General features: G+C 40.9%; 1 protein-coding gene across 1 annotated transcript in view; it reads right to left on the bottom strand.

Moving 5' to 3' along the window:
• Window positions 1-13: 13 nt before the first annotated feature.
• LOC128701035 (ras-specific guanine nucleotide-releasing factor 2-like) overlaps window positions 14-27,909 on the bottom strand; it is a gene marked incomplete at its 3' end in the record, with an annotated part of 28,459 nt that continues 563 nt past the window's right edge. The window contains exons 1-3 of the mRNA XM_070079866.1: window positions 26,990-27,909; window positions 2,367-2,495; window positions 14-150 (exon numbers count right to left, since the gene is read on the bottom strand). The exon at window positions 26,990-27,909 is cut by the window's right edge and continues 563 nt beyond it. Coding sequence (XP_069935967.1) covers window positions 14-150; window positions 2,367-2,495; window positions 26,990-27,148 — 425 coding nt within the window. The remainder of the gene's footprint in view (window positions 151-2,366; window positions 2,496-26,989) is intronic.

Below are 27,909 nucleotides of genomic sequence, written 5' to 3'. Positions count from 1 at the left end.
TTTCTGTTCCAGCTCCTCCTTCTGCAGCAGCAACTTGTTAAAGGACGCTTGACGTATGATGTCGATCCAGTTCTTGCAAGACGTCTCCGTTTCCGCCTTGAGGTCGTACTGACGCTGGTTCTCACGACGGTACGTTATAGCGAAGCAGAACTGTTGGAGTAACGGTAAGTATAGACGTAAACAGGAACCATGTGTCTGTTGGTGTAAGCCGTAGTAGCTAATTATTATTATTATTATTATTATTATTATTATTATTATTACGATGATCATTATGTCAGTGACCAGCTCCCAGTCGTTTGATCAAGAACCTGGCGCCACGTACGTGGGATCAGGAATCTGGCGTCACGTACCTGGGATCAGGAACCTGGCTTCACGTACCTGGGATCAGGAACCAGGAGTCATGTACCTGGGATCAGGAACAAGGAGTCATATACCTGGGATCAGGACCCTGGCGTCACGTACCTGGGATCAGGAACCAGAAGTCATGTACCTGGGATCAGGAACCTGGCGTCACGTACCTGGGATCAGGAACCAGAAGTCATGTACCTGGGATCAGGAACATGGTATCACGTACCTGGGATCAGGAACCTGGCCTCAAGTACCTGGGATCAGGAACCTGGCGTCATGTACCTGGGATCAGGAACCTGGCGTCACGTACCTGGGATCAGGAACCAGGAGTCATGTACCTGGGATCAGGAACCTGGTATCACGTACCTGGGATCAGGAACCTGGCGTCACGTACCTGGGATCAGGAACCAGGAGTCATGTACCTGGGATCAGGAACATGGTATCACGTACCTGGGATCAGGAACCTGGCCTCAAGTACCTGGGATCAGGAACCTGGCGTCATGTACCTGGCATCAGGAACCTGGCGTCACGCACCTTGGATCAGGAACCTGGCCTCACGTACCTGGGATCAGGAACCTGGCATCACGGACCTGGGATCAGGAACCTGGCGTCACGTACCTTGGATCAGGAACCTGGCCTCACGTACCTGGGATCAGGAACCTGGCGTCTTGTACCTGGGATCAGGAACCTGGCGTCACGTACCTTGGATCAGGAACCTGGCCTCACGTACCTGGGATCAGGAACCTGGCCTCACGTACCTGGGATCAGGAACCTAGCCTCACGTACGTGAGATCAGGAACCTGGTGCCACGTACCTGGGATCAGGAACATGGCCTCACGTACCTGGGATCAGGAACCTGGCCTCACGTACCTGAGATCAGGAACCTGGTGCCACGTACCTGGGATCAGGAACATGGCATCACGTACCTGGGATCAGGAACCTGGCGTCACGTACCTGGGATCAAAAACCTGGTGTCACGTACCTAGGATCAGGAACCTGGCGTCACGCACCTGGGATCAGGAACCTGGCGCCACGTACCTGGGATCAGGAACCTGGCGCCACGTACCTGGGATCAAGAACCTGTCCTCATGTACCTGGGATCAGGAACCTGGCATTATGTATCTTGGATCAGGAACCTGGCCTCACGTACCTGAGATCAGGAACCTGGTGCCACGTACCTGGAATCAGGAACATGGCCTCACGTACCTGGGATCAGGAACCTGGCGTCACGTACCTGAGATCAGGAACCTGGCGCCACGTACCTGGAATCAGGAACATGGCCTCACGTACCTGGGATAAGGAACCTGGCCTCACGTACCTGGGATCAGGAACCTGGCGCCACGTACCTGGAATCAGGAACATGGCCTCACGTACCTGGGATAAGGAACCTGGCGTCACGTACCTGGGATCAGGAACCTTGTGCCACGTACCTGGGATCAGGAACCTGGCGTCACGTACCTGGGATCAGGAACCTGGAGTCACGTACCTGGGATCAGGAACCTGGAGTCACGTACCTGGGATCAGGAACCTGGCGCCACGTACCTGGAATCAGGAACCTGGCCTCACTTACCTGAGATCAGGAACCTTGTGCCACGTACCTGGGATCAGGAACCTGGCGTCACGTACCTGGAATCAGGAACATGGCCTCACGTACCTGGGATCAGGAACCTGGCGTCACGTACCTGAGATCAGGAACCTTGTGCCACGTACCTGGGATCAGGAACCTGGAGTCACGTACCTGGGATCAGGAACCTGGAGTCACGTACCTGGGATCAGGAACCTGGCGTCACGTACCTGGGGTCAGGAACCTGGCGCCACGTACCTGGAATCAGGAACATGGCCTCACGTACCTGGGATAAGGAACCTGGCGTCACGTACCTGGGGTCAGGAACCTGGCGCCACGTACCTGGAATCAGGAACATGGCCTCACGTACCTGGGATCAGGAACCTGGCCTCACGTACCTGGGATCAGGAACCTGGCCTCACGTACCTGGGATCAGGAACCTGGAGTCACGTACCTGCTTGTCCGTGTCCTTGTTCTTGGTGTTGGTGTTCGTGGTGATGAGTCGCTCACAGTAACAGCCCTCCAACATGATCACCCCTGAGGGTTTAGCGCTCGCCTCCCCCTCCGAATAGAACAGCAGGTTCTGCCAGGGAAGAACAAGTTGTTATACAGGTGTTATACATGTGTTATACAGGTGTTATACAGGTGTTATAAGAGGCATACAGGTGTTATACATGTGTTATACAGGTGTTACACAGGTGTTATAAGAGGCATACAGGTGTTATACATGTGTTATACAGGTGTTACACAGGTGTTATACAGATGTTATAAGAGGCATACAGGTGTTATACATGTGTTATACAGGTGTTATACAGGTGTTATAAGAAGCATACAGGTGTTATACAGGAGTTATAAGAGGCATACATGTGTTATACAGGTGTTATACAGGTGTTATAAGAGGCATACAGGTGTTATACATGTGTTATACAGGTGTTACACAGGTGTTATACAGATGTTATAAGAGGCATACAGGTGTTATACATGTGTTATACAGGTGTTATACAGGTGTTATAAGAAGCATACAGGTGTTATACAGGTGTTATACAGGAGTTATAAGAGGCATACATGTGTTATACAGGTGTTATACAGGTGTTATAAGAGGCATACAGGTGTTATACATGTGTTATACAGGTGTTACACAGGTGTTATACAGATGTTATAAGAGGCATACAGGTGTTATACAGGTGTTATACAGGTGTTATAAGAAGCATACAGGTGTTATACAGGTGTTATACAGGAGTTATAAGAGGCATACATGTGTTATACAGGTGTTATACAGGTGTTATAAGAGGCATACAGGTGTTATACATGTGTTATACAGGTGTTATACAGGTGTTATAAGAGGCATGCAGGTGTTATACAGGTGTTATAAGAGGCATACATGTGTTATACATGTGTTATACAGGTGTTACGCAGGTGTTATACAGGTGTTATAAGATGCAAACAGGTGTTATACATGTGTTATACAGGTGTTACACAGGTGTTATAAGAGGCATACAGGTGTTATACAGGTGTTATACAGGTGTTATACAGGAGTTATAAGAGGCATACAGGTGTTATACAGGTGTTATAAGAAGCATACAGGTGTTATACATGTGTTATACAAGTGTTACAAGGTGTTATACAGGTGTTATAAGAGGCATACAGGTGTTATACAGGTTTCATGCAGGTGTTATGCAGGTGTTATACAGGTGTTATAAGAGGCATACAGGTGTTATACAGGTGTTATAAAAGGCATACAGGTGATATACAGGTGTTATAAGAGGCATACAGGTGTTATACAGGTGTTATAAGAGGCATACAGGTGTTATACATGTGTTATACAGGTGTTACAAGGTGTTATACAGGTGTTATAAGAGCCATACAGGTGTTATACAGGTGTCATGCAGGTGTTATGCAGGTGTTATACAGGTGTTATAAGAGGAATACAGGTGTTATACAGGTGTTATAAAAGGCATACAGGTGTTATACAGGTGTTATAAAAGGCATACAGGTGTTATACAGGTGTTATAAGAGGCACAGAGGTGTTATACAGGTGTTATAAGAGGCATACAGGTGTTATACAGGTGTTATACAGGTGTTACAAGGTGTTATACAGGTGTTATAAGAGGCATACAGGTGTTATACAGGTGTTATAAGAGGCATACAGGTGTTATACATGTGTTATACAGGTGTTACAAGGTGTTATACAGGTGTTATAAGAGGCATACAGGTGTTATACAGGTGTCATGCAGGTGTCATGCAGGTGTTATACAGGTGTTATAAGAGACAGACAAGTGTTAAAAGAGACATACAGGTGTTATACAAATGTTATAAAAGGCATACAGGTGTTATAAAGGTGTTATAAAAGGCATACAGGTGTTATACAGGTGTTATAAAAGGCATACAGGTGTTATACAGGTGTTATAAGAGGCATACAGGTGTTATACAGGTATCATGTAGACATTATGCAGATGTTATACAGGTGTTTTACAGTCTTACACAAGTGTTATACAGGTGTTATACAGGTGTTATGATAGGATGTTGAAGAACAATGTGTTTCACAGGTGCTGTACGGGTGTTATACCAGAGTGATGAACAAGATGTTATACCAGGGTGATGAACAAGGTGTTATACCAGGGTGATGAAGAACAAGATGTTATACCAGGGTGATGAAGAACAAGATGTTATACCAGGGTGATGAACAAGGTGTTATACCAGGGTGATGAAGAACAAGATGTTGTACCAGGGTGATGAAGAACAAGATGTTATACCAGGGTGATGAACAAGATGTTATACCAGGGTGATGAACAAGATGTTATACCAGGGTGATGAACAAGATGTTATACCAGGGTGATGAAGAACAAGATGTTATACCAGGGTGATGAACAAGATGTTATACCAGGGTGATGAACAAGATGTTATACCAGGGTGATGAACAAGATGTTATACCAGGGTGATGAACAAGGTGTTATACCAGGGTGATGAACAAGATGTTATACCAGGGTGATGAAGAACAAGATGTTATACCAGGGTGATGAACAAGATGTTATACCAGGGTGATGAACAAGATGTTATACCAGGGTGATGAAGAACAAGATGTTATACCAGGGTGATGAACAAGATGTTATACCAGGGTGATGAACAAGATGTTATACCAGGGTGATGAAGAACAAGATGTTATACCAGGGTGATGAACAAGATGTTATACCAGGGTGATGAACAAGATGTTATACCAGGGTGATGAAGAACAAGATGTTATACCAGGGTGATGAACAAGATGTTATACCAGGGTGATGAACAAGATGTTATACCAGGGTGATGAAGAAAAAGATGTTATACCAGGGTGATGAACAAGATGTTATACCAGGGTGATGAACAAGATGTTATACCAGGGTGATGAACAAGATGTTATACCAGGGTGATGAACAAGATGTTATACCAGGGTAATGAACAAGTTGTTATACCAGGGTAATGAACAAGTTGTTATACCAGGGTGATGAACAAGATGTTATACCAGGGTGATGAACAAGATGTTATACCAGGGTGATGAACAAGATGTTATACCAAAGTGATGAACAAGATGTTATACCAGGGTGATGAACAAGATGTTATACCAGGGTGATGAACAAGATGTTATACCAGGGTGATGAACAAGATGTTATACCAGTGTGATGAACAAGTTGTTATACCAGGGTGATGAAGAACAAGATGTTATACCAGGGTGATGAACAAGATGTTATACCAGTGTGATGAACAAGTTGTTATACCAGGGTGATGAACAAGATGTTATACCAGGGTGATGAACAAGATGTTATACCAGGGTGATGAACAAGATGTTATACCAGGGAGATGAACAAGATGTTATACCAGGGTGATGAAGAACAAGATGTTATACCAGGGTGATGAACAAGATGTTATACCAGGGTGATGAATAACAAGATGTTATACCAGGGTGATGAACAAGATGTTATACCAGGGTGATGAAGAACAAGATGTTATACCAGGGTGATGAACAAGATGTTATACCAGGGTGATGAACAAGGTGTTATACCAGGGTGATGAACAAGATGTTATACCAGGGTGATGAACAAGATGTTATACCAGGGTGATGAACAAGGTGTTATACCAGGGTGATGAACAAGATGTTATACCAGGGTGATGAACAAGATGTTATACCAGGGTGATGAAGAACAAGATGTTATACCAGGGTGATGAACAAGGTGTTATACCAGGGTGATGAACAAGATGCTATACCAGGGTGATGAACCAGGGTGATGAACAAGATGTTATACCAGGGTGATGAAGAACAAGATGTTATACCAGGGTGATGAAGAACAAGATGTTATACCAGGGTGATGAAGAACAAGATGTTATACCAGGGTGATGAACAAGATGTTATACCAGGGTGATGAACAAGATGTTATACCAGGGTGATGAACAAGATGTTATAAAAGGGTGATGAACTAGATGTTATACCAGGGTGATGAACAAGATGTTATACCAGGGTGATGAACTAGATGTTATACCAGGGTGATGAACAAGATGTTATACCAGGTTGATGAACAAGATGCTATACCAGGGTGATGAAGAACAAGATGTTATACCAGGGTGATGAACAAGATGTTATACCAGGGTGATGAGGAACAAGATGTTATACCAGGGTGATGAACAAGATGTTATACCAGGGTGATGAGCAAGATGTTATACCAGGGTGATGAACTAGATGTTATACCAGGGTGATGAACAAGATGTTATACCAAGGAGATGAACAAGATGTTATACCAGGGTGATGAACAAGATGTTATACCAGGGTGATGAACAAGATGTTATACCAGGGTGATGAACAAGATGTTATACCAGGGTGATGAACAAGATGTTATACCAGGGTGATGAACAAGGTGTTATACCAGGGTGATGAACAAGGTGTTATACCAGGGTGATGAACAAGATGTTATACCAGAGTGATGAACAAGATGTTATTCCAGGGTGATGAAGAACAAGATGTTATACCAGGGTGATGAACAAGATGTTATACCAGGGTGATGAACAAGATGTTATACCAGGGTGATGAACAAGATGTTATACCAGAGTGATGAACAAGATGTTATTCCAGGGTGATGAAGAATAAGATGTTATACCAGGGTGATGAACAAGATGTTATACCAGGGTGATGAACAAGATGTTATACCAGGGTGATGAACAAGATGTTATACCAGGGTGATGAAGAACAAGATGTTATACCAGGGTGATGAAGAACAAGATGTTATACCAGGGTGATGAACAAGATGTTATACCAGGGTGATGAACAAGGTGTTATACCAGGGTGATGAACAAGATGTTATACCAGGGTGATGAACAAGATGTTATACCAGGGTGATGAACAAGATGTTATACCAGGGTGATGAACAAGGTGTTATACCAGGGTGATGAACAAGATGTTATACCAGGGTGATGAACAAGATGTTATACCAGGGTGATGAACAAGATGTTATACCAGGGTGATGAACAAGATGTTATACCATGGTGATGAACAAGATGTTATACCAGGGTGATGAAGAACAAGATGTTATACCAGGGTGATGAACAAGATGTTATACCAAGGTGATGAACAAGATGTTATACCAGGGTGATGAAGAACAAGATGTTATACCAGGGTGATGAACAAGATGTTATACCAGGGTGATGAAGAACAAGATGTTATACCAGGGTGATGAAGAACAAGATGTTATACCAGGGTGATGAACAAGATGTTATACCAGGGTGATGAACAAGATGTTATACCAGGGTGATGAACATGATATTATACCAGGGTGATGAACAAGATGTTATACCAGGGTGATGAACAAGATGTTATACCAGGGTGATGAACAAGATGTTATACCAGGGTGATGAACAAGATGTTATACCAGGGTGATGAAAAAGATGTTATACCAGGTTGATGAACAAGATGTTATACCAGGGTGATGAACAAGGTGTTATACCAGGGTGATGAACAAGATGTTATACCAGGGTGATGAAGAACAAGATGTTATACCAGGGTGATGAACATGATATTATACCAGGGTGATGAACAAGATGTTATACCAGGGTGATGAACAAGATGTTATACCAGGGAGATGAACAAGATGTTATACCAGGGTGATGAAGAACAAGATGTTATACCAGGGTGATGAACAAGATGTTATACCAGGGTGATGAACAAGATGTTATACCAGGGTGATGAACAAGATGTTATACCAGGGTGATGAAGAACAAGATGTTATACCAGGGTGATGAACAAGGTGTTATACCAAGGTGATGAACAAGGTGTTATACCAGGGTGATGAACAAGATGTTATACCAGGGTGATGAACAAGATGTTATACCAAGGTGATGAACAAGATGTTATACCAGGGTGATGAAGAACAAGATGTTATACCAGGGTGATGAACAAGGTGTTATACCAGGGTGATGATACCAAATGAAGAACAAGATGTTATACCAGGGTGATGAACAAGATGTGGGTGATGAACAAGGTGTTAGACCATGGTGATGAACAAGATGTTATACCAGGGTGATGAACAAGATGTTATACCAGGGTGATGAACAAGATGGGTGATGAACAAGATGTTATACCAGGGTGATGAACAAGATGTTATACCAGGGTGATGAAGAACAAGATGTTATACCAGGGTGATGAACAAGGTGTTATACCAGGGTGATGAACAAGATGCTTTACCAGGGTGATGAACAAGATGTTATACCAGGGTGATGAAGAACAAGATGTTATACCAGGGTGATGAACAAGATGTTATACCAGGGTGATGAACAAGATGTTATACCAGGGTGATGAACAAGATGTTATACCAGGGTGATGAACAAGATGTTATACCAGGGTGATGAACAAGATGTTATACCAGGGTGATGAACAAGATGTTATACCAGGGTGATGAACTAGATGTTATACAAGATGTTATACCAGGGTGATGAACCAGGGTGATGAAGAACAAGATGTTATACCAGGGTGATGAACAAGATGTTATAAGATGAACAAGATGTTATACCAGGGTGATGAACCAGGGTGAAACAAGATGTTATACAAGGGTGATGAAGAACAAGATGTTATACCAGGGTGATGAACCAGATGTTATACCAGGGTGATGAACAAGATGTTATACCAGGGTGATGAACAAGATGTTATACCAGGGTGATGAACAAGATGTTATACCAGGGTGATGAACAAGATGTTATACCAGGTTGATGAACAAGATGTTGAACAAGATACCAGGGTGATGAACAAGATGTTATACCAGGGTGATGAACAAGATGTTATACCAGGGTGATGAACAAGATGTTATACCAGGGTGATGAACAAGATGTTATACCAGGGTGATGAACAAGATGTTATACAAGATGTTATACCAGGGTGATGAACAAGATGTTATACCAGGGTTATGAACAAGATGTGTTATACCAGGGTGATGAACAAGATGTTATACCAGGGTGATGAACAAGATGTTATACCAGGGTGATGAACAAGATGTTATACCAGGGTGATGAACAAGATGTTATACCAGGGTGATGAACAAGATGTTATACCAGGGTGATGAACAAGATGTTATACCAGGGTGATGAAGAACAAGATGTTATACCAAGGTGATGAACAAGATGTTATACCAGGGTGATGAACAACGTGTTATACCAAGGTGATGAACAAGGTGTTATACCAGGGTGATGAACAAGATGTTATACCAGGTTGATGAACAAGATGTTATACCAGGGTGATGAACAAGATGTTATACCAGGGTGATGAACAAGGTGTTATACCAGGGTGATGAACAAGATGTTATACCAGGGTGATGAACAAGATGTTATACCAGGGTGATGAACAAGATGTTATACCAGGGTGATGAACAAGATGTTATACCAGGGTGATGAAGAACAAGATGTTATACCAGGGTGATGAACAAGATGTTATACCAGGTTGATGAACAAGATGTTATACCAGGGTGATGAACAAGTTGTTATACCAGGGTGATGATGACCAAGATGTTATACCAGGGTGATGAACAAGATGTTATACCAGGGTGATGAACAAGATGTTATACCAGGGTGATGAACAAGAACAAGATGTTATACCAGGGTGATGAACAAGATGTTATACCAGGGTGATGAAGAACAAGATGTTATACCAGGGTGATGAACAAGATGTTATACCAGGGTGATGAACAAGATGTTATACCAGGGTGATGAACAAGGTGTTATACCAGGGTGATGAACAAGATGTTATACCAGGGTGATGAACAAGATGTTATACCAGGGTGATGAAGATGTTATACAAGATTTTATACCATGGTGATGAACAAGATGTTATACCAGGGTGATGAACAAGATGTTATACCAGGGTGATGAACAAGATGTTATACCAGGGTGATGAACAAGATGTTATACCAGGGTGATGAACAAGATGTTATACCAGGGTGAAGATGTTATACCAGGGTGATGAACAAGATGTTATACCAGGGTGATGAACAAGATGTTATACCAGGGTGATGAACAAGATGAACAAGATGTTATACCAGGGTGATGAACAAGGTGTTATACCAGGGTGATGAACAAGATGTTATACCAGGGTGATGAACAAGATGTTATACCAGGGTGATGAAAAAGATGTTATACCAGGTTGATGAACAAGATGTTATACCAGGGTGATGAACAAGGTGTTATACCAGGGTGATGAACAAGATGAACAAGATGTTATACCAGGGTGATGAACAAGATGTTATACCAGGGTGATGAACAAGGTGTTATACCAGAGTGATGAACAAGATGTTATACCAGGGTGATGAACAAGATGTTATACCAGGGTGATGAAGAACAAGATGTTATACCAGGGTGATGAAGAACAAGATGTTATACCAGGGTGATGAAGAACAAGATGTTATACCAGGGTGATGAACAAGATGTTATACCAGGGTGATGAACAAGATGTTATACCAGGGTGATGAACAAGATGTTATACCAGGGTGATGAACAAGATGTTATACCAGGGTGATGAACAAGATGTTATACCAGGGTGATGAACAAGATGTTATACCAGGGTGATGAACAAGATGTTATACCAGGGTGATGAACAAGATGTTATACCAAGGTGATGAACAAGATGTTATACCAGGGTGATGAAGAACAAGATGTTATACCAAGGTGATGAACAAGATGTTATACCAGGGTGATGAACAAGATGTTATACCAAGGTGATGAACAAGATGTTATACCAGGGTGATGAACAAGATGTTATACCAAGGTGATGAACAAGATGTTATACCAGGGTGATGAACAAGATGTTATACCAGGGTGATGAACAAGATGTTATACCAGGGTGATGAACAAGATGTTATACCAGGGTGATGAACAAGATGTTATACCAGGGTGATGAACAAGATGTTATACCAGGGTGATGAACAAGATGTTATACCAGGGTGATGAACAAGATGTTATACCAGGGTGATGAACAAGATGTTATACCAGGGTGATGAACAAGGTGTTATACCAGGGTGATGAACAAGGTGTTATACCAGGGTGATGAACAAGGTGTTATACCAGGGTGATGAACAAGATGTTATACCAGGGTGATGAACAAGATGTTATACCAGGGTGATGAACAAGATGTTATACCAGGGTGATGAACAAGATGTTATACCAGGGTGATGAACAAGATGTTGTACCAGGGTGATGAACAACATGTTATACCAGTTTGATGAACAAGATGTTATACCAGGGTGATGAACAAGATGTTATACCAGGGTGATGAACAAGATGTTATACCAGGGTGATGAACAAGATGTTATACCAGGGTGATGAACAAGATGTTATACCAGGGATGATGAACAAGATGTTATACCAGGGTGATGAACAAGATGTTATACCAGGGTGAGATGTTATACCAGGGTGATGAACAAGATGTTATACCAGGTTGATGAAGAACAAGATGTTATACCAGGGTGATGAACAAGATGTTATACCAGGTTGATGAACAAGATGTTATACCAGGGTGATGAAGAACAAGATGTTATACCAGGGTGATGAACAAGATGTTATACCAGGGTGATGAACAAGATGTTATACCAGGGTGATGAACAAGATGTTATACCAGGGTGATGAACAAGATGTTATACCAGGGTGATGAACAAGATGTTATACCAGGGTGATGAACAAGATGTTATACCAGGGTGATGAAGAACAAGATGTTATACCAGGGTGATGAACAAGATGTTATACCAGGGTGATGAACAAGATGTTATACCAGGGTGATGAACAAGATGTTATACCAGGGTGATGAACAAGATGTTATACCAGGGTGATGAACAAGTTGTTATACCAGGTTGATGAACAAGTTGTTATACCAGGGTGATGAACAAGATGTTATACCAGGGTGATGAACAAGATGTTATACCAGGGTGATGAACAAGATGTTATACCAGGGTGATGATGAACAAGAACAAGATGTTATAGGGTGATGAACCAGGGTGATGAACAAGATGTTATACCAGGGTGATGAACAAGATGTTATACCAGGGTGATGAACAAGATGTTATACCAGGGTGATGAACAAGATGTTATACCAGGGTGATGAACAAGATGTTATACCAGGGTGATGAACAAGATGTTATACCAGGGTGATGAACAAGATGTTATACCAGGGTGATGAACAAGATGTTATACCAGGGTGATGAACAAGATGTTATACCAGGGTGATGAACAAGATGTTATACCAGGTTGATGAACAAGATGTTATACCAGGGTGATGAAGAACAAGATGTTATACCAGGGTGATGAACAAGATGTTATACCAGGTTGATGAACAAGATGTTATACCAGGGTGATGAAGAACAAGATGTTATACCAGGGTGATGAACAAGATGTTATACCAGGGTGATGAACAAGATGTTATACCAGGTTGATGAACAAGATGTTATACCAGGGTGATGAACAAGGTGTTATACCAGGGTGATGAAGAGCAAGATGTTATACCAGGGTGATGAACAAGGTGTTATACCAGGGTGATGAACAAGGTGTTATACCAGGGTGATGAACCAGATGTTATACCAGGGTGATGAACAAGGTGTTATACCAGGGTGATGAACAAGATGTTATACCAGGGTGATGAACAAGATGTTATACCAGGGATGATGAACAAGAACAAGATGTTATACCAGGGTGATGAACAAGATGTTATACCAGGGTGATGAACAAGATGTTATACCAGGGTGATGAACAAGATGTTATACCAGGGTGATGAACAAGATGTTATACCAATGAACAAGATGTTATACCAGGGTGATGAAGAAGATGTTATACCAGGGTGATGAACAAGATGTTATACCAGGGTGATGAACAAGATGTTATACCAGGGTGATGAACAAGATGTTATACCAGGGTGATGAAAAAGATGTTATACCAGGGTTATGAAGAACAAGATGTTATACCAGGGTGATGAAGAAGATGTTATACCAGGGTGATGAACCAAGATGTTATACCAGGGTGATGAACAAGATGTTATACCAGGGTGATGAACAATGTTATACCAGGGTGATGAACAAGATGATATACCTGGAAGATGAACAAGATGTTATACCAGGGTGATGAACAAGATGTTATACCAGGGTGATGAACAAGATGTTATACCAGGGTGATGAACAAGATGTTATACCAGGGTGATGAACAAGATGTTATACCAGGGTGATGAACAAGATGTTATACCAGGGAGATGAAGAAGATGATATACCAGGGTGATGAACAAGATGAACAAGATGTTATACCAGGGTGATGAACAAGATGTTATACCAAGATGAACAAGATGTTATACCAGGGTGATGAACAAGATGTTATACCAGGGTGATGAACAAGAATACCATGTTATACCAGGGTGATGAACAAGATGTTATACCAAGATGAACAAGATGTTATACCAGGGTGATGAACAAGATGTTATACAATGAACAAGATGTTATACCAGGGTGATGAACAAGATGTTATACCAGGGTGATGAACAAGATGTTATACCAGGGTGATGAACAAGATGTTATACCAGGGATGAACAAGATGATACCAGGGTGATGAACAAGATGTTATACCAGGGTGATGAACAAGATGTTATACCAGGGTGATGAACAAGATGTTATACCAGGGTGATGAACAAGATGTTATACCAGGGTGATGAACAAGATGTTATACCAGGGTGATGAACAAGATGTTATACCAGGGTGATGAACAAGATGTTATACCAGGGTGATGAACAAGATGTTATACCAGGGTGATGAACAAGATGTTATACCAGGGAGATGAACAAGATGTTATACCAGGGTGATGAACAAGACAAGATGTTATACCAGGGTGATGAACAAGATGTTATACCAGGGTGATGAACAAGATGTTATACCAGGGTGATGAACCAGGGTGATGAACAAGATGTTATACCAATGAACAAGATGTTATACCAGGTGATGAACAAGATGTTATACCAGGGTGATGAAGAACAAGATGTTATACCAGGGTGATGAACAAGATGTTATACCAGGGATGAAGAACAAGATATTATACCAGGGTGATGAAGAACAAGATGTTATACCAGGGTGATGAACAACATGTTATACCAGGGTGATGAACAAGATGTTATACCAGGGTGATGAACAAGATGTTATACCAGGGTGATGAACAAGATGTTATACCAGGGTGATGAACAAGATGTTGTACGAGTGTGATGAAGAACAAGATGTTATACCAGGGTGATGAAGAACAACATGTTATACCAGGGTGATGAACAAGATGTTATACCAGGGTGATGAACAAGATGTTATACCAGGGTGATGAACAAGATGTTATACCAGGGTGATGAACAAGATGTTATACCAGGGTGATGAACAAGATGTTATACCAGGGTGATGAACAAGATGTTATACCAGGGTGATGAACAAGATGTTATACCAGGGTGATGAACAAGATGTTATACCAGGGTGATGAACAAGATGTTATACCAGGGTGATGAACAAGATGTTATACCAGGGTGATGAACAAGATGTTATACCAGGGTGATGAACAAGATGTTATACCAGGTTGATGAACAAGATGTTATACCAGGGTGATGAAGAACAAGATGTTATACCAGGGTGATGAACAAGATACCAGGGTGATGAACAAGATGTTATACGAGGGTGTTGAACAAGATGTTATACCAGGGTGATGAACAAGATGTTATACCAGGTTGATGAACAAGATGCTATACCAGGGTGATGAAGAACAAGATGTTATACCAGGGTGATGAACAAGATGTTATACCAGGGTGATGAGGAACAAGATGTTATACCAGGGTGATGAACAAGATGTTATACTAGGGTGATGAACAAGATGTTATACCAGGGTGATGAACTAGATGTTATACCAGGGTGATGAACAAGATGTTATACCAGGAAGATGAACAAGATGTTATACCAGGGTGATGAACAAGATGTTATACCAGGGTGATGAACAAGATGTTATACCAGGGTGATGTTATACCAGGGTGATGAACAAGATGTTATACCAGGGTGATGAACAAGATGTTATACCAGGGTGATGAACAAGAACAAGATGTTATACCAGGGTGATGAACAAGATGTTATACCAGGGTGATGAACAAGATGTTATACCAGGGTGATGAACAAGATGTTATACCAGGGTGATGAACAAGATGTTATACCAGGTTGATGAACAAGGTGTTATACCAGGGTGATGAACAAGATGTTATACGAGGCTGATGAACAAGATGTTATACCACGGTGATGATCAAGATGTTATACCTGGGTGATGAAGAACAAGATGTTATACCAGGGTGATGAACAAGATGTTATACCAGGGTGATGAACAAGATGTTATACCAGGGTGATGAACAAGATGTTATACCAGGGTGATGAACAAGATGTTATACCAGGGTGATGAACAACATGTTATACCAAGGTGATGAACAAGGTGTTATACCAGGGTGATGAACAAGATGTTATACCAGGGTGATGAACAAGATGTTATACCAGGGTGATGAACATGATATACCAGGGTGGTGAACAAGATGTTATACCAGGGTGATGAACAAGATGTTATACCAGGGTGATGACCAGGATGTGGTACCAGGGTGATGAACAAGATGTTATACCAGGGTGATGAACAAGATGTTATACCAGGGTGATGAACAAGATGATACAATGAACAAGGTGTTATACCAGGGTGATGATGTTATACCAGGGATGAACAAGATGTTATACCAGGGTGATGACAAGATGTTATACCAGGGTGATGAACAAGATGATACCAGGGTGATGAACAAGATGTTATACCAGGGTGATGAACAAGATGTTATACAGGGTGATGAACAAGATACCAGGGTGATGACCAAGATGTTATACCAGGGTGATGAACAAGGTGTTATACCAGGGTGATGAACAAGATGTTATACCAGGGTGATGAAGAACAAGATGTTATACCAGGGTGATGAACAAGATGTTATACCAGGGTGATGAACAAGATGTTATACCATGGTGATGAACAAGATGTTATACCAGGGTGATGAACAAGATGTTATACCAGGGTGATGAACAAGATGTTATACCAGGGTGATGAACAAGATGTTATACCAGGGTGATGAAGAACAAGATGTTATACCAGGGTGATGAACAAGATGTTATACCAGGGTGATGAACAAGGTGTTATACCAGGGTGATGAACAAGATGTTATACCAGGGTGATGAACAAGATGTTATACCAGGGTGATGAACAAGGGTGATGAACAAGATTATACCAGGGTGATGAACAAGATGTTATACCAGGGTGATGAACAAGATGTTATACCAATGTGATGAACAAGGTGTTATACCAGGGTGATGAACAAGTTTTTATACCAGGGTGATGAACAAGATGTTATACCAGGGTGATGAACAAGATGTTATACCAGGGTGATGAAAAAGATGTTATACCAGGGTGATGAACAAGATGTTATACCAGGGTGATGATGTTATACCAGGGTGATGAAGAACAAGATGTTATACCAGGGTGATGAACAAGATGTTATACCAGGGATGATGAACAAGGTGTTATACCAGGGTGATGAACAAGATGTTATACCAGGGTGATGAACAAGATGTTATACCAGGGTGATGAACAAGATGTTATACCAGGGTGATGAACAAGATGTTATACCAGGGTGATGAACCAGATGTTATACCAGGGTGATGAACAAGATGTTATACCAGGGTGATGAACAAGATGTTATACCAGGGTGATGAACAAGATGTTATACCAAGGTGATGAACAAGATGTTATACCAGGTTGATGAACAAGATGTTATACCAGGGTGATGAAGATCAAGATGTTATACCAGGGTGATGAACAAGATGTTATACCAGGTTGATGAAGAACAAGATGTTATACCAGGGTGATGAACAAGATGTTATACCAGGTTGATGAACAAGATGTTATACCAGGGTGATGAAGAACAAGATGTTATACCAGGGTGATGAACAAGATGTTATACCAGGGTGATGAACAAGATGTTATACCAGTTTGATGAACAAGGTGTTATACCAGGGTGATGAACAAGAATACAAGATGTTATACCAGGGTGATGAACAAGATGTTATACCAGGGTGATGAACAAGATGTTATACCAGGGTGATGATATACCAGGGTGATGAACAAGATGTTATATACCAGGGTGATGAACAAGATGTTATACCAGGGTGATGAAGAACAAGATGTTATACCAGGGTGATGAACCAAGATGTTATACCAGGGTGATGAACAAGATGTGTTGAACAAGATGTTATACCAGGGTGATGAACAAGATGTTATACCAGGGTGATGAACAAGATGTTATACCAGGGTGATGAACAAGATGTTATACCAGGGTGATGAACCAGATGTTATACCAGGGTGATGAACAAGATGTTATACCAGGGTGATGAACAAGATGTTATACCAGGGTGATGAACAACGTGTTATACCAAGGTGATGAACAAGGTGTTATACCAGGTTGATGAACAAGATGTTATACCAGGGTGATGAACAAGATGTTATACCAGGGTGATGAACAAGATGTTATACCAAGGTGATGAACAAGATGTTATACCAGGGTGATGAACAAGATGTTATACCAGGGTGATGAAGAACAAGATGTTATACCAGGGTGATGAACAAGATGTTATACAAGATGTTATACCAGGGTGATGAACAAGATGTTATACCAGGGTGATGAACAAGATGTTATACCAGGGTGATGAAGAACAAGATGTTATACCAGGGTGATGAAGAACAAGATGTGTTATACCATGGTGATGAACAAGATGTTATACCAGGGTGATGAACAAGATGTTATACCAGGGTGATGAACAAGATGTTATACCAGGGTGATGAACAAGATGTTATACCAGGGTGATGAACAAGAATACCAGATGTTATACCAGGGTGATGAACAAGATGTTATACCAGGGTGATGAACAAGATGTTATACAAGATGTTATACCAGGGTGATGAACAAGATGTTATACCAGGGTGATGAACAACGTGTTATACAAGATGTTATACCAGGGTGATGAAGAACAAGTTGTTATAGCCGTGTGATGAACAAGATGTTATACCAGGGTGATGAACAAGATGTTATACCAGGGTGATGAACAAGATGTTATACCAGGGTGATGAACAAGATGTTATACCAGGGTGATGAACAAGATGTTATACCAGGGTGATGAACCAGGGTGATGAAGAACAAGATGTTATACCAGGGTGATGAACAAGATGTTATACCAGGGTGATGAACAACAACATGTTATACCAGGGTGATGAACAACATGTTATACCAGGGTGATGAACAAGGTGTTATACCAGGGTGATGAACAACATGTTATACCAAGGTGATGAACAAGGTGTTATACCAGGGTGATGAACAAGGTGTCATACCAGTGTGATGAACAAGGTGTTATACCATGGTGATGAACAAGATGTTATACCAAGGTGATGAACAAGATGTTATACCAGGGTGATGAACAAGATGTTATACCAGGTTGATGAACAAGATGTTATACCAGGGTGATGAACAAGGTGTTATACCAGGGTGATGAACAAGATGTTATACCAGGTTGATGAACAAGATGTTATACCAGGGTGATGAACAAGGTGTTATACCAGGGTGATGAACAAGATGTTATACCAGGGTGATGAACAAGATGTTGTACCAGGGTGATGAACAACATGTTATACCAGTTTGATGAACAAGATGTTATACCAGGGTGATGAACAAGATGTTATACCAGGGTGATGAACAAGATGTTATACCAAGGTGATGAACAAGATGTTATACCAGGGTGATGAAGAACAAGATGTTATACCAGGGTGATGAACAAGATGTTATACCGGGTTGATGAACAAGATGTTATACCAGGGTGATGAAGAACAAGATGTTATACCAGGGTGATGAACAAGATGTTATACCAAGGTGATGATGAACAAGATGTTATACCAGGGATGATGAACCAGGGTGATGACAAGATGTTATACCAGGGTGATGAACAAGATGTTATACCAGGTTGATGAACAAGATGTTATACCAGGGTGATGAACAAGGTGTTATACCAGGGTGATGAACAAGATGTTATACCAGGGTGATGAAGAACAAGATGTTATACCAGGCTGATGAACAAGATGTTATACCAGGTTGATGAACAAGATGTTATACCAGGGTGATGAACAAGATGTTATTCCAGGGTGATGAACAAGAACAAGATGTTATACCAGGGTGATGAACAAGATGTTATTCCAGGGTGATGAACAAGGTGTTATACCAGAGTGATGAACAAGATGTTATACCAGGGTGATGAACAAGATGTTATACCAGGGTGATGAAGAACAAGATGTTATACCAGGGTGATGAAGAACAAGATGTTATACAAGAACAAGATGTTATACCAGGGTGATGAACAAGATGTTATACCAGGGTGATGAAGAACAAGATGTTATACCAGGGTGATGAACAAGATGTTATACCAGGGTGATGAACAAGATGTTATACCAGGGTGATGAAGAACAAGATGTTATACCAGGGTGATGAACAAGATGTTATACCAGGGTGATGAACAAGATGTTATACCAGGGTGATGAACAAGATGTTATACCAGGGTGATGAACAAGATGTTATACCAGGGTGATGAACAAGGTGTTATACCAGGGTGATGAACAAGATGTTATACCAGGGTGATGAACAAGATGTTATACCAGGGTGATGAACAAGATGTTATACCAGGGTGATGAACAAGATGTTATACCAGGGTGATGAACAAGATGTTATACCAGGGTGATGAACAAGATGTTATACCAGGGTGATGAAGAACAAGATGTTATACCAGGGTGATGAACAAGATGTTATACCAGGGTGATGAACAAGATGTTATACCAGGGTGATGAAGAACAAGATGTTATACCAGGGTGATGAACAAGATGTTATACCAGGGTGATGAACAAGATGTTATACCAGGGTGATGAACAAGATGTTATACCAGGGTGATGAACAAGATGTTATACCAGGGTGATGAAGAACAAGATGTTATACCAGGGTGATGAACAAGATGTTATACCAGGGTGATGAACAAGATGTTATACCAGGGTGATGAACAAGATGTTATACCAGGGTGATGAACAAGATGTTATACCAGGGTGATGAAGAACAAGATGTTATACCAGGGTGATGAACAAGATGTTATACCAGGGTGATGAACAAGATGTTATACCAGGGTGATGAACAAGATGTTATACCAGGGTGATGAACAAGATGTTATACCAGGGTGATGAACAAGATGTTATACCAGGGTGATGAACAAGATGTTATACCAGGGTGATGAACAAGATGTTATACCAGGGTGATGAAGAACAAGATGTTATACCAGGGTGATGAACAAGATGTTATACCAGGGTGATGAAGAACAAGATGTTATACCAGGGTGATGAACAAGATGTTATACCAGGGTGATGAACAAGATGTTATACCAGGGTGATGAAGAACAAGATGTTATACCAGGGTGATGAACAAGATGTTATACCAGGGTGATGAAGAACAAGATGTTATACCAGGGTGATGAACAAGATGTTATACCAGGGTGATGAACAAGATGTTATACCAGGGTGATGAACAAGATGTTATACCAGGGTGATGAAGAACAAGATGTTATACCAGGGTGATGAACAAGATGTTATACCAGGGTGATGAACAAGATGTTATACCAGGGTGATGAACAAGATGTTGTACGAGGGTGATGAAGAACAAGATGTTATACCAGGGTGATGAAGAACAACATGTTATACCAGGGTGATGAACAAGATGTTATACCAGGGTGATGAACAAGATGTTATACCAGGGTGATGAAGAACAAGATGTTATACCAGGGTGATGAACAAGATGTTATACCAGGGTGATGAAGAACAAGATGTTATACCAGGGTGATGAAGAACAAGATGTTATACCAGGGTGATGAACAAGATGTTATACCAGGGTGATGAACAAGATGTTATACCAGGTTGATGAACAAGATGTTATACCAGGGTGATGTACAAGATGTTATAACAGGGTGATGAACAAGATGTTATACCAGGGTGATGAAGAACTAGATGTTATACCAGGGTGATGAACAAGATGTTATACCAGGGTGATGAACAATATGTTATACCAGGTTGATGAACAAGATGTTATACCAGGGTGATGAACAAGGTGTTATACCAGGGTGATGAAGAGCAAGATGTTATACCAGGGTGATGAACAAGGTGTTATACCAGGGTGATGAACAAGATGTTCTACAAGGGTGATGAAAAGTGTTATACCAGGGTGATGAAGAACAAGATGTTATACCAGGGTGATGAAGAACAAGATGTTATACCAGGGTGATGAACAAGATGTTATACCAGGGTGATGAACAAGATGTTATACCAGGGTGATGAACAAGATGTTATACCAGGGTGATGAACAAGGTGTTATACCAGGGTGATGAACAAGATGTTATACCAGGGTGATGAACAAGATGTTATACCAGGTTGATGAACAAGATGTTATACCAGGGTGATGTACAAGGTGTTATACCTGGGTGATGAAGAACAAGATGTTATACCAGGGTGATGAACAAGATGTTATACCAGGTTGATGAACAAGATGTTATACCAGGGTGATGTACAAGGTGTTATACCTGGGTGATGAAGAACAAGATGTTATACCAGGGTGATGAAGAACAAGATGTTATACCAGGGTGATGAACAAGATGTTATACCAGGGTGATGAACAAGATGTTATACCAGGGTGATGAACAAGATGTTATACCAGGGTGATGAACAAGGTGTTATACCAGGGTGATGAACAAGATGTTATACCAGGGTGATGAACAAGATGTTATACCAGGGTGATGAACAAGATGTTATACCAGGGTGATGAAGAACAAGATGTTATACCAGGGTGATGAACAAGATGTTATACTAGGGTGATGAAGAACAAGATGTTATACCAGGGTGATGAACAAGGTGTTATACCAGGGTGATGAACAAGATGTTATACCAGGGTGATGAAGAACAAGATGTTATACCAGGGTGATGAAGAACAAGATGTTATACCAGGGTGATGAAGAACAAGATGTTATACCAGGGTGATGAACAAGATGTTATACCAGGGTGATGAACAAGATGTTATACCAGGGTGATGAACAAGATGTTATACCAGGGTGATGAAGAACAAGATGTTATACCAGGGTGATGAACAAGATGTTATACCAGGGTGATGAACAAGATGTTATACCAGGGTGATGAACAAGATGTTATACCAGGGTGATGAAGAACAAGATGTTATACCAGGGTGATGAAGAACAAGATGTTATACCAGGGTGATGAACAAGATGTTATACCAGGGTGATGAAGAACAAGATGTTATACCAGGGTGATGAAGAACAAGATGTTATACCAGGGTGATGAACAAGATGTTATACCAGGGTGATGAAGAACAAGATGTTATACCAGGGTGATGAACAAGATGTTATACCAGGGTGATGAAGAACAAGATGTTATACCAGGGTGATGAACAAGATGTTATACCAGGGTGATGAAGAACAAGATGTTATACCAGGGTGATGAACAAGATGTTATACCAGGGTGATGAAGAACAAGATGTTATACCAGGGTGATGAAGAACAAGATGTTATACCAGGGTGATGAAGAACAAGATGTTATACCAGGGTGATGAACAAGATGTTATACCAGGGTGATGAAGAACAAGATGTTATACCAGGGTGATGAAGAACAAGATGTTATACCAGGGTGATGAAGAACAAGATGTTATACCAGGGTGATGAAGAACAAGATGTTATACCAGGGTGATGAAGAACAAGATGTTATACCAGGGTGATGAACAAGATGTTATACCAGGGTGATGAACAAGATGTTATACCAGGGTGATGAAGAACAAGATATTATACCAGCGTGATGAAGAACAAGATGTTATACCAGGGTGATGAACAAGATGTTATACCAGGGTGATGAACAAGATGTTATACCAGGGTGATGAAGAACAAGATGTTATACCAGGGTGATGAACAAGATGTTATACCAGGGTGATGAACAAGATGTTATACCAGGGTGATGAACAAGATGTTATACGAGGGTGATGAAGAACAAGATGTTATACCAGGGTGATGAACAAGGTGTTATACCAGGGTGATGAACAAGATGTTATACCAGGGTGATGAAGAACAAGATGTTATACCAGGGTGATGAACAAGATGTTATACCAGGGTGATGAACAAGATGTTATACCAGGGTGATGAAGAACAAGATGTTATACCAGGGTGATGAACAAGATGTTATACCAGGGTGATGAAGAACAAGATGTTATACCAGGGTGATGAAGAACAAGATGTTATACCAGGGTGATGAACAAGGTGTTATACGAGGGTGATGAAGAACATGATGTTATACCAGGGTGATGAAGAACAAGATGTTATACCAGGGTGATGAAGAACAAGATGTTATACCAGGGTGATGAACAAGATGTTATACGAGGGTGATGAAGAACAAAATGTTATACCAGGGTGATGAAGAACAAGATGTTATACCAGGGTGATGAAGAACAAGATGTTATACCAGGGTGATGAACAAGATGTTATACGAGGGTGATGAAGAACAAAATGTTATACCAGGGTGATGAAGAACAAGATGTTATACCAGGGTGATGAAGAACAAGATGTTATACCAGGGTGATGAAGAACAAGATGTTATACGAGGGTGATGAAGAACAAAATGTTATACCAGGGTGATGAAGAACAAGATGTTATACCAAGGTGATGAAGAACAAGATGTTATACCAGGGTGATGAACAAGATGTTACACCAGGGTGATGAAGAACAAGATGTTATACCAGGGTGATGAAGAACAAGATGTTATACCAGGGTGATGAACAAGGTGTTATACCAGGGTGATGAAGAACAAAATGTTATACCAGGGTGATGAACAAGGTGTTATACCAGGGTGATGAAGAACAAGATGTTATACCAGGGTGATGAACAAGATGTTATACGAGGGTGATGAAAAACAAAATGTTATACCAGGGTGATGAAGAACAAGATGTTATACCAGGGTGATGAAGAACAAGATGTTATACCAGGGTGATGAAGAACAAGATGTTATACGAGGGTGATGAAGAACAAAATGTTATACCAGGGTGATGAACAAGGTGTTATACCAGGGTGATGAAGAACAAGATGTTATACCAGGGTGATGAACAAGATGTTATGCGAGGGTGATGAAGAACAAAATGTTATACCAGGGTGATGAAGAACAAGATGTTATACCAGGGTGATGAAGAACAAGATGTTATACCAGGGTGATGAAGAACAAGATGTTATACCAGGGTGATGAACAAGATGTTATACCAGGGTGATGAAGAACAAGATGTTATACCAGGGTGATGAAGAACAAGATGTTATACCAGGGTGATGAACAAGATGTTATACCAGGGTGATGAAGAACAAGATGTTATACCAGGGTGATGAAGAACAAGATGTTATACCAGGGTGATGAAGAACAAGATGTTATACCAGGGTGATGAAGAACAAGATGTTATACCAGGGTGATGAAGAACAAGATGTTATACCAGGGTGATGAAGAACAAGATGTTATACCAGGGTGATGAAGAACAAGATGTTATACCAGGGTGATGAAGAACAAGATGTTATACCAGGGTGATGAAGAACAAGATGTTATACCAGGGTGATGAAGAACAAGATGTTATACCAGGGTGATGAAGAACAAGATGTTATACCAGGGTGATGAAGAACAAGATGTTATACCAGGGTGATGAACAAGATGTTATACCAGGGTGATGAAGAACAAGATGTTATACCAGGGTGATGAAGAACAAGATGTTATACCAGGGTGATGAAGAACAAGATGTTATACCAGGGTGATGAACAGCATGTTATACCAGGGTGATGAAGAACAAGGTGTTATAGAGGCCCATCCCATCAAATCTAGAAATAACTGTATCTGCTACGCCCTGATTATATCTGACATGGAAACTCTGAAAACAAGTGTATATACACTGTAAAAAGTGTATATATATATATATATATATATATATATATATATATATATATATATATATATATATATATATATATATATATATATATATATATATATATATATATATATATATATATATATATATATGTATACACCATTGTTAATGAGGAGCTGATCAAAATATCGACTTGGATGACAGCCAATAAACTTACGCTTAACACTGGCAAAACCTACTACATTATGTTTGGTAGCAGAGCAGGAGATGCACAAATTAACAATAAGATTGACAACACTCTAATTACCAGAAATAATGGGGGTAAATTCCTAGGCCTATACCTGGACAACAACCTGAATTTCAGCACCCATATCCAACACATAACCAAAAAAGTATCCAAAACGGTTGGGATCCTCTCCAAGATACGATACTACGTGCCGCAAAATGCCCTTCTCACACTATACCATTCACTTATTTATCCATACCTCACCTATGCTATTTGTGCTTGGGGATCAACTGCAGCAACACACCTAAAGCCAATAATAACCCAACAAAAAGCTGCAGTAAGAATAATCACTAAAACTACTGTGCAATCTATATCTACAGGGCCTTAAACTCCAATATCAACCTTGACCTAAAACGTTTTCTTGATAGTTGTGACAGAACCCACAGGCATAACACCAGACACAAACATCTCTACGACATTCCCCGTGTCCGACTAAACCTTTACAAAAATTCAATATATGTCAAAGGCCCTAAAATCTGGAACACCTTACCTGAGAACTCTAGAACTGCAGACACATTCATCACCTTCAAAACTACAGTTAGAAAACATCTTATCTCCCTGATCCACCCCGACAACTAACTACATGATAACCACCTGGTGGTTCACACTTACACTCACTCACCCACTGACTATAAACCCAGAAATACTAATCTTAATCTTAAAATAATAAATCCTAACTAGTCATAAGTTTGCCTATGATACTCCAATATAGACACTTTGTATTGTGCCAAAACAACAACATTCACATTGTTAAACTCACAAATTATGATGTAGTCACTTAGCCTTAATACCATAATCTGTAAGGATTTAATGTTAAGAATTAATCTAAGTCTGCCCAAAATGCCTAGCCAGGCTAGGTGTCCTAGTGGCCCCCTCTGTAATGCCTAGCCATGCTAGGTGTCCTAGTGGCCCCCTCTGTAATGCCTAGCCATGCTAGGTGTCCTAGTGGCCCCCCTCTGTAATTAGTATTTTATAACCTGAAAACCCCACATTGTAAGCCTTATAGAGAATAAACTTGAATTGAATTGAATTGAATATATATATATATATATATATATATATATATATATATATATATATATATATATATATATATATATATATATATATATATATATATATATATAACTATCGTAACTGCCACTGTAACAAGTGGTACCCACCTGGTACAGGGTTAACTATGGTAACTACCACTTAAACTAGTGGTACCCACCTGGTACAGGGTAAACCATCGTAGTTGCCACTTGTTTGAGTCTGAGGATCTCTTATAGAGGTAGCCAGAGTAGTTATGGTCGTGCCTGGCCTTCTCAGCAAGCATCAGAACTTGGTTTTCGTTAATCCTGATTGTTCTTTGCATTTTAGGACTAAGCATTTTCACCGTGTTGGTGATGGTGTTGGTGGTGTTGGTGGTGGAGGCGGTGCTGGAGGCTCCAGCACCGGCTGCTGGAGCCCTGCTGCTTCTTCGAGAGGTGGCAGTGGTGGGGGTGGTAGTGGTGGCAGTGGTGGCAGTGGTGGCAGTGGTGGTAGTGGTGGAGGTAGCGTCCTGGGAGCGCTTCGACGCCCAGAATACTTGATAGGCCTTATGTCACATGGTTATGAGTGGCCCCTTAGGCCTCGCCAACCTACAGAATCTACCCAAAATGGGTCTTTTCACCCACCTATCTACCCAGTGCCGTTTATCCACCCTCCAGATCGCAGCTGGTATCAACCAGCGTCCACTCTAGGCGCTCCGTAACTCAAAAAATCACAAAGGGGGCGATCCAGTTTTGAAATATTTTTATTCTCTCTGTACGGACACCCATGCTCAAAACAGGTCGTTCTAAGGAACGTCGTCCTTCAAACGCTTCATCTAAGTAATTTCTAAGTATCCCGAAAGCCCATTCTCCAAAGAAAGTCCATAATTTTGATTTAGAAGGTCTTTGACCGGGGTGACACGAGGCGACGGGCCTCTGAAGAGACCTATCAGAACGAGGTTCCCAGTGTACACCAGTACGTCTTGAACCGCTGGGACACACACACATAGAAGACACTTGTCCACTTTCTATGACGCACTTTCACACATAATCGTCACTGCTACGGCCACTAAAATTTGCAGACCAAAAATGAGTAAGGGGATATCCCAAAATCCAACGG

Source organism: Cherax quadricarinatus, unplaced genomic scaffold, assembly GCF_038502225.1.
Source record: "Cherax quadricarinatus isolate ZL_2023a unplaced genomic scaffold, ASM3850222v1 Contig30, whole genome shotgun sequence".
NCBI lineage: Eukaryota > Metazoa > Arthropoda > Malacostraca > Decapoda > Parastacidae > Cherax > Cherax quadricarinatus.
This window is presented reverse-complemented; position numbering and strand designations above follow the sequence as displayed.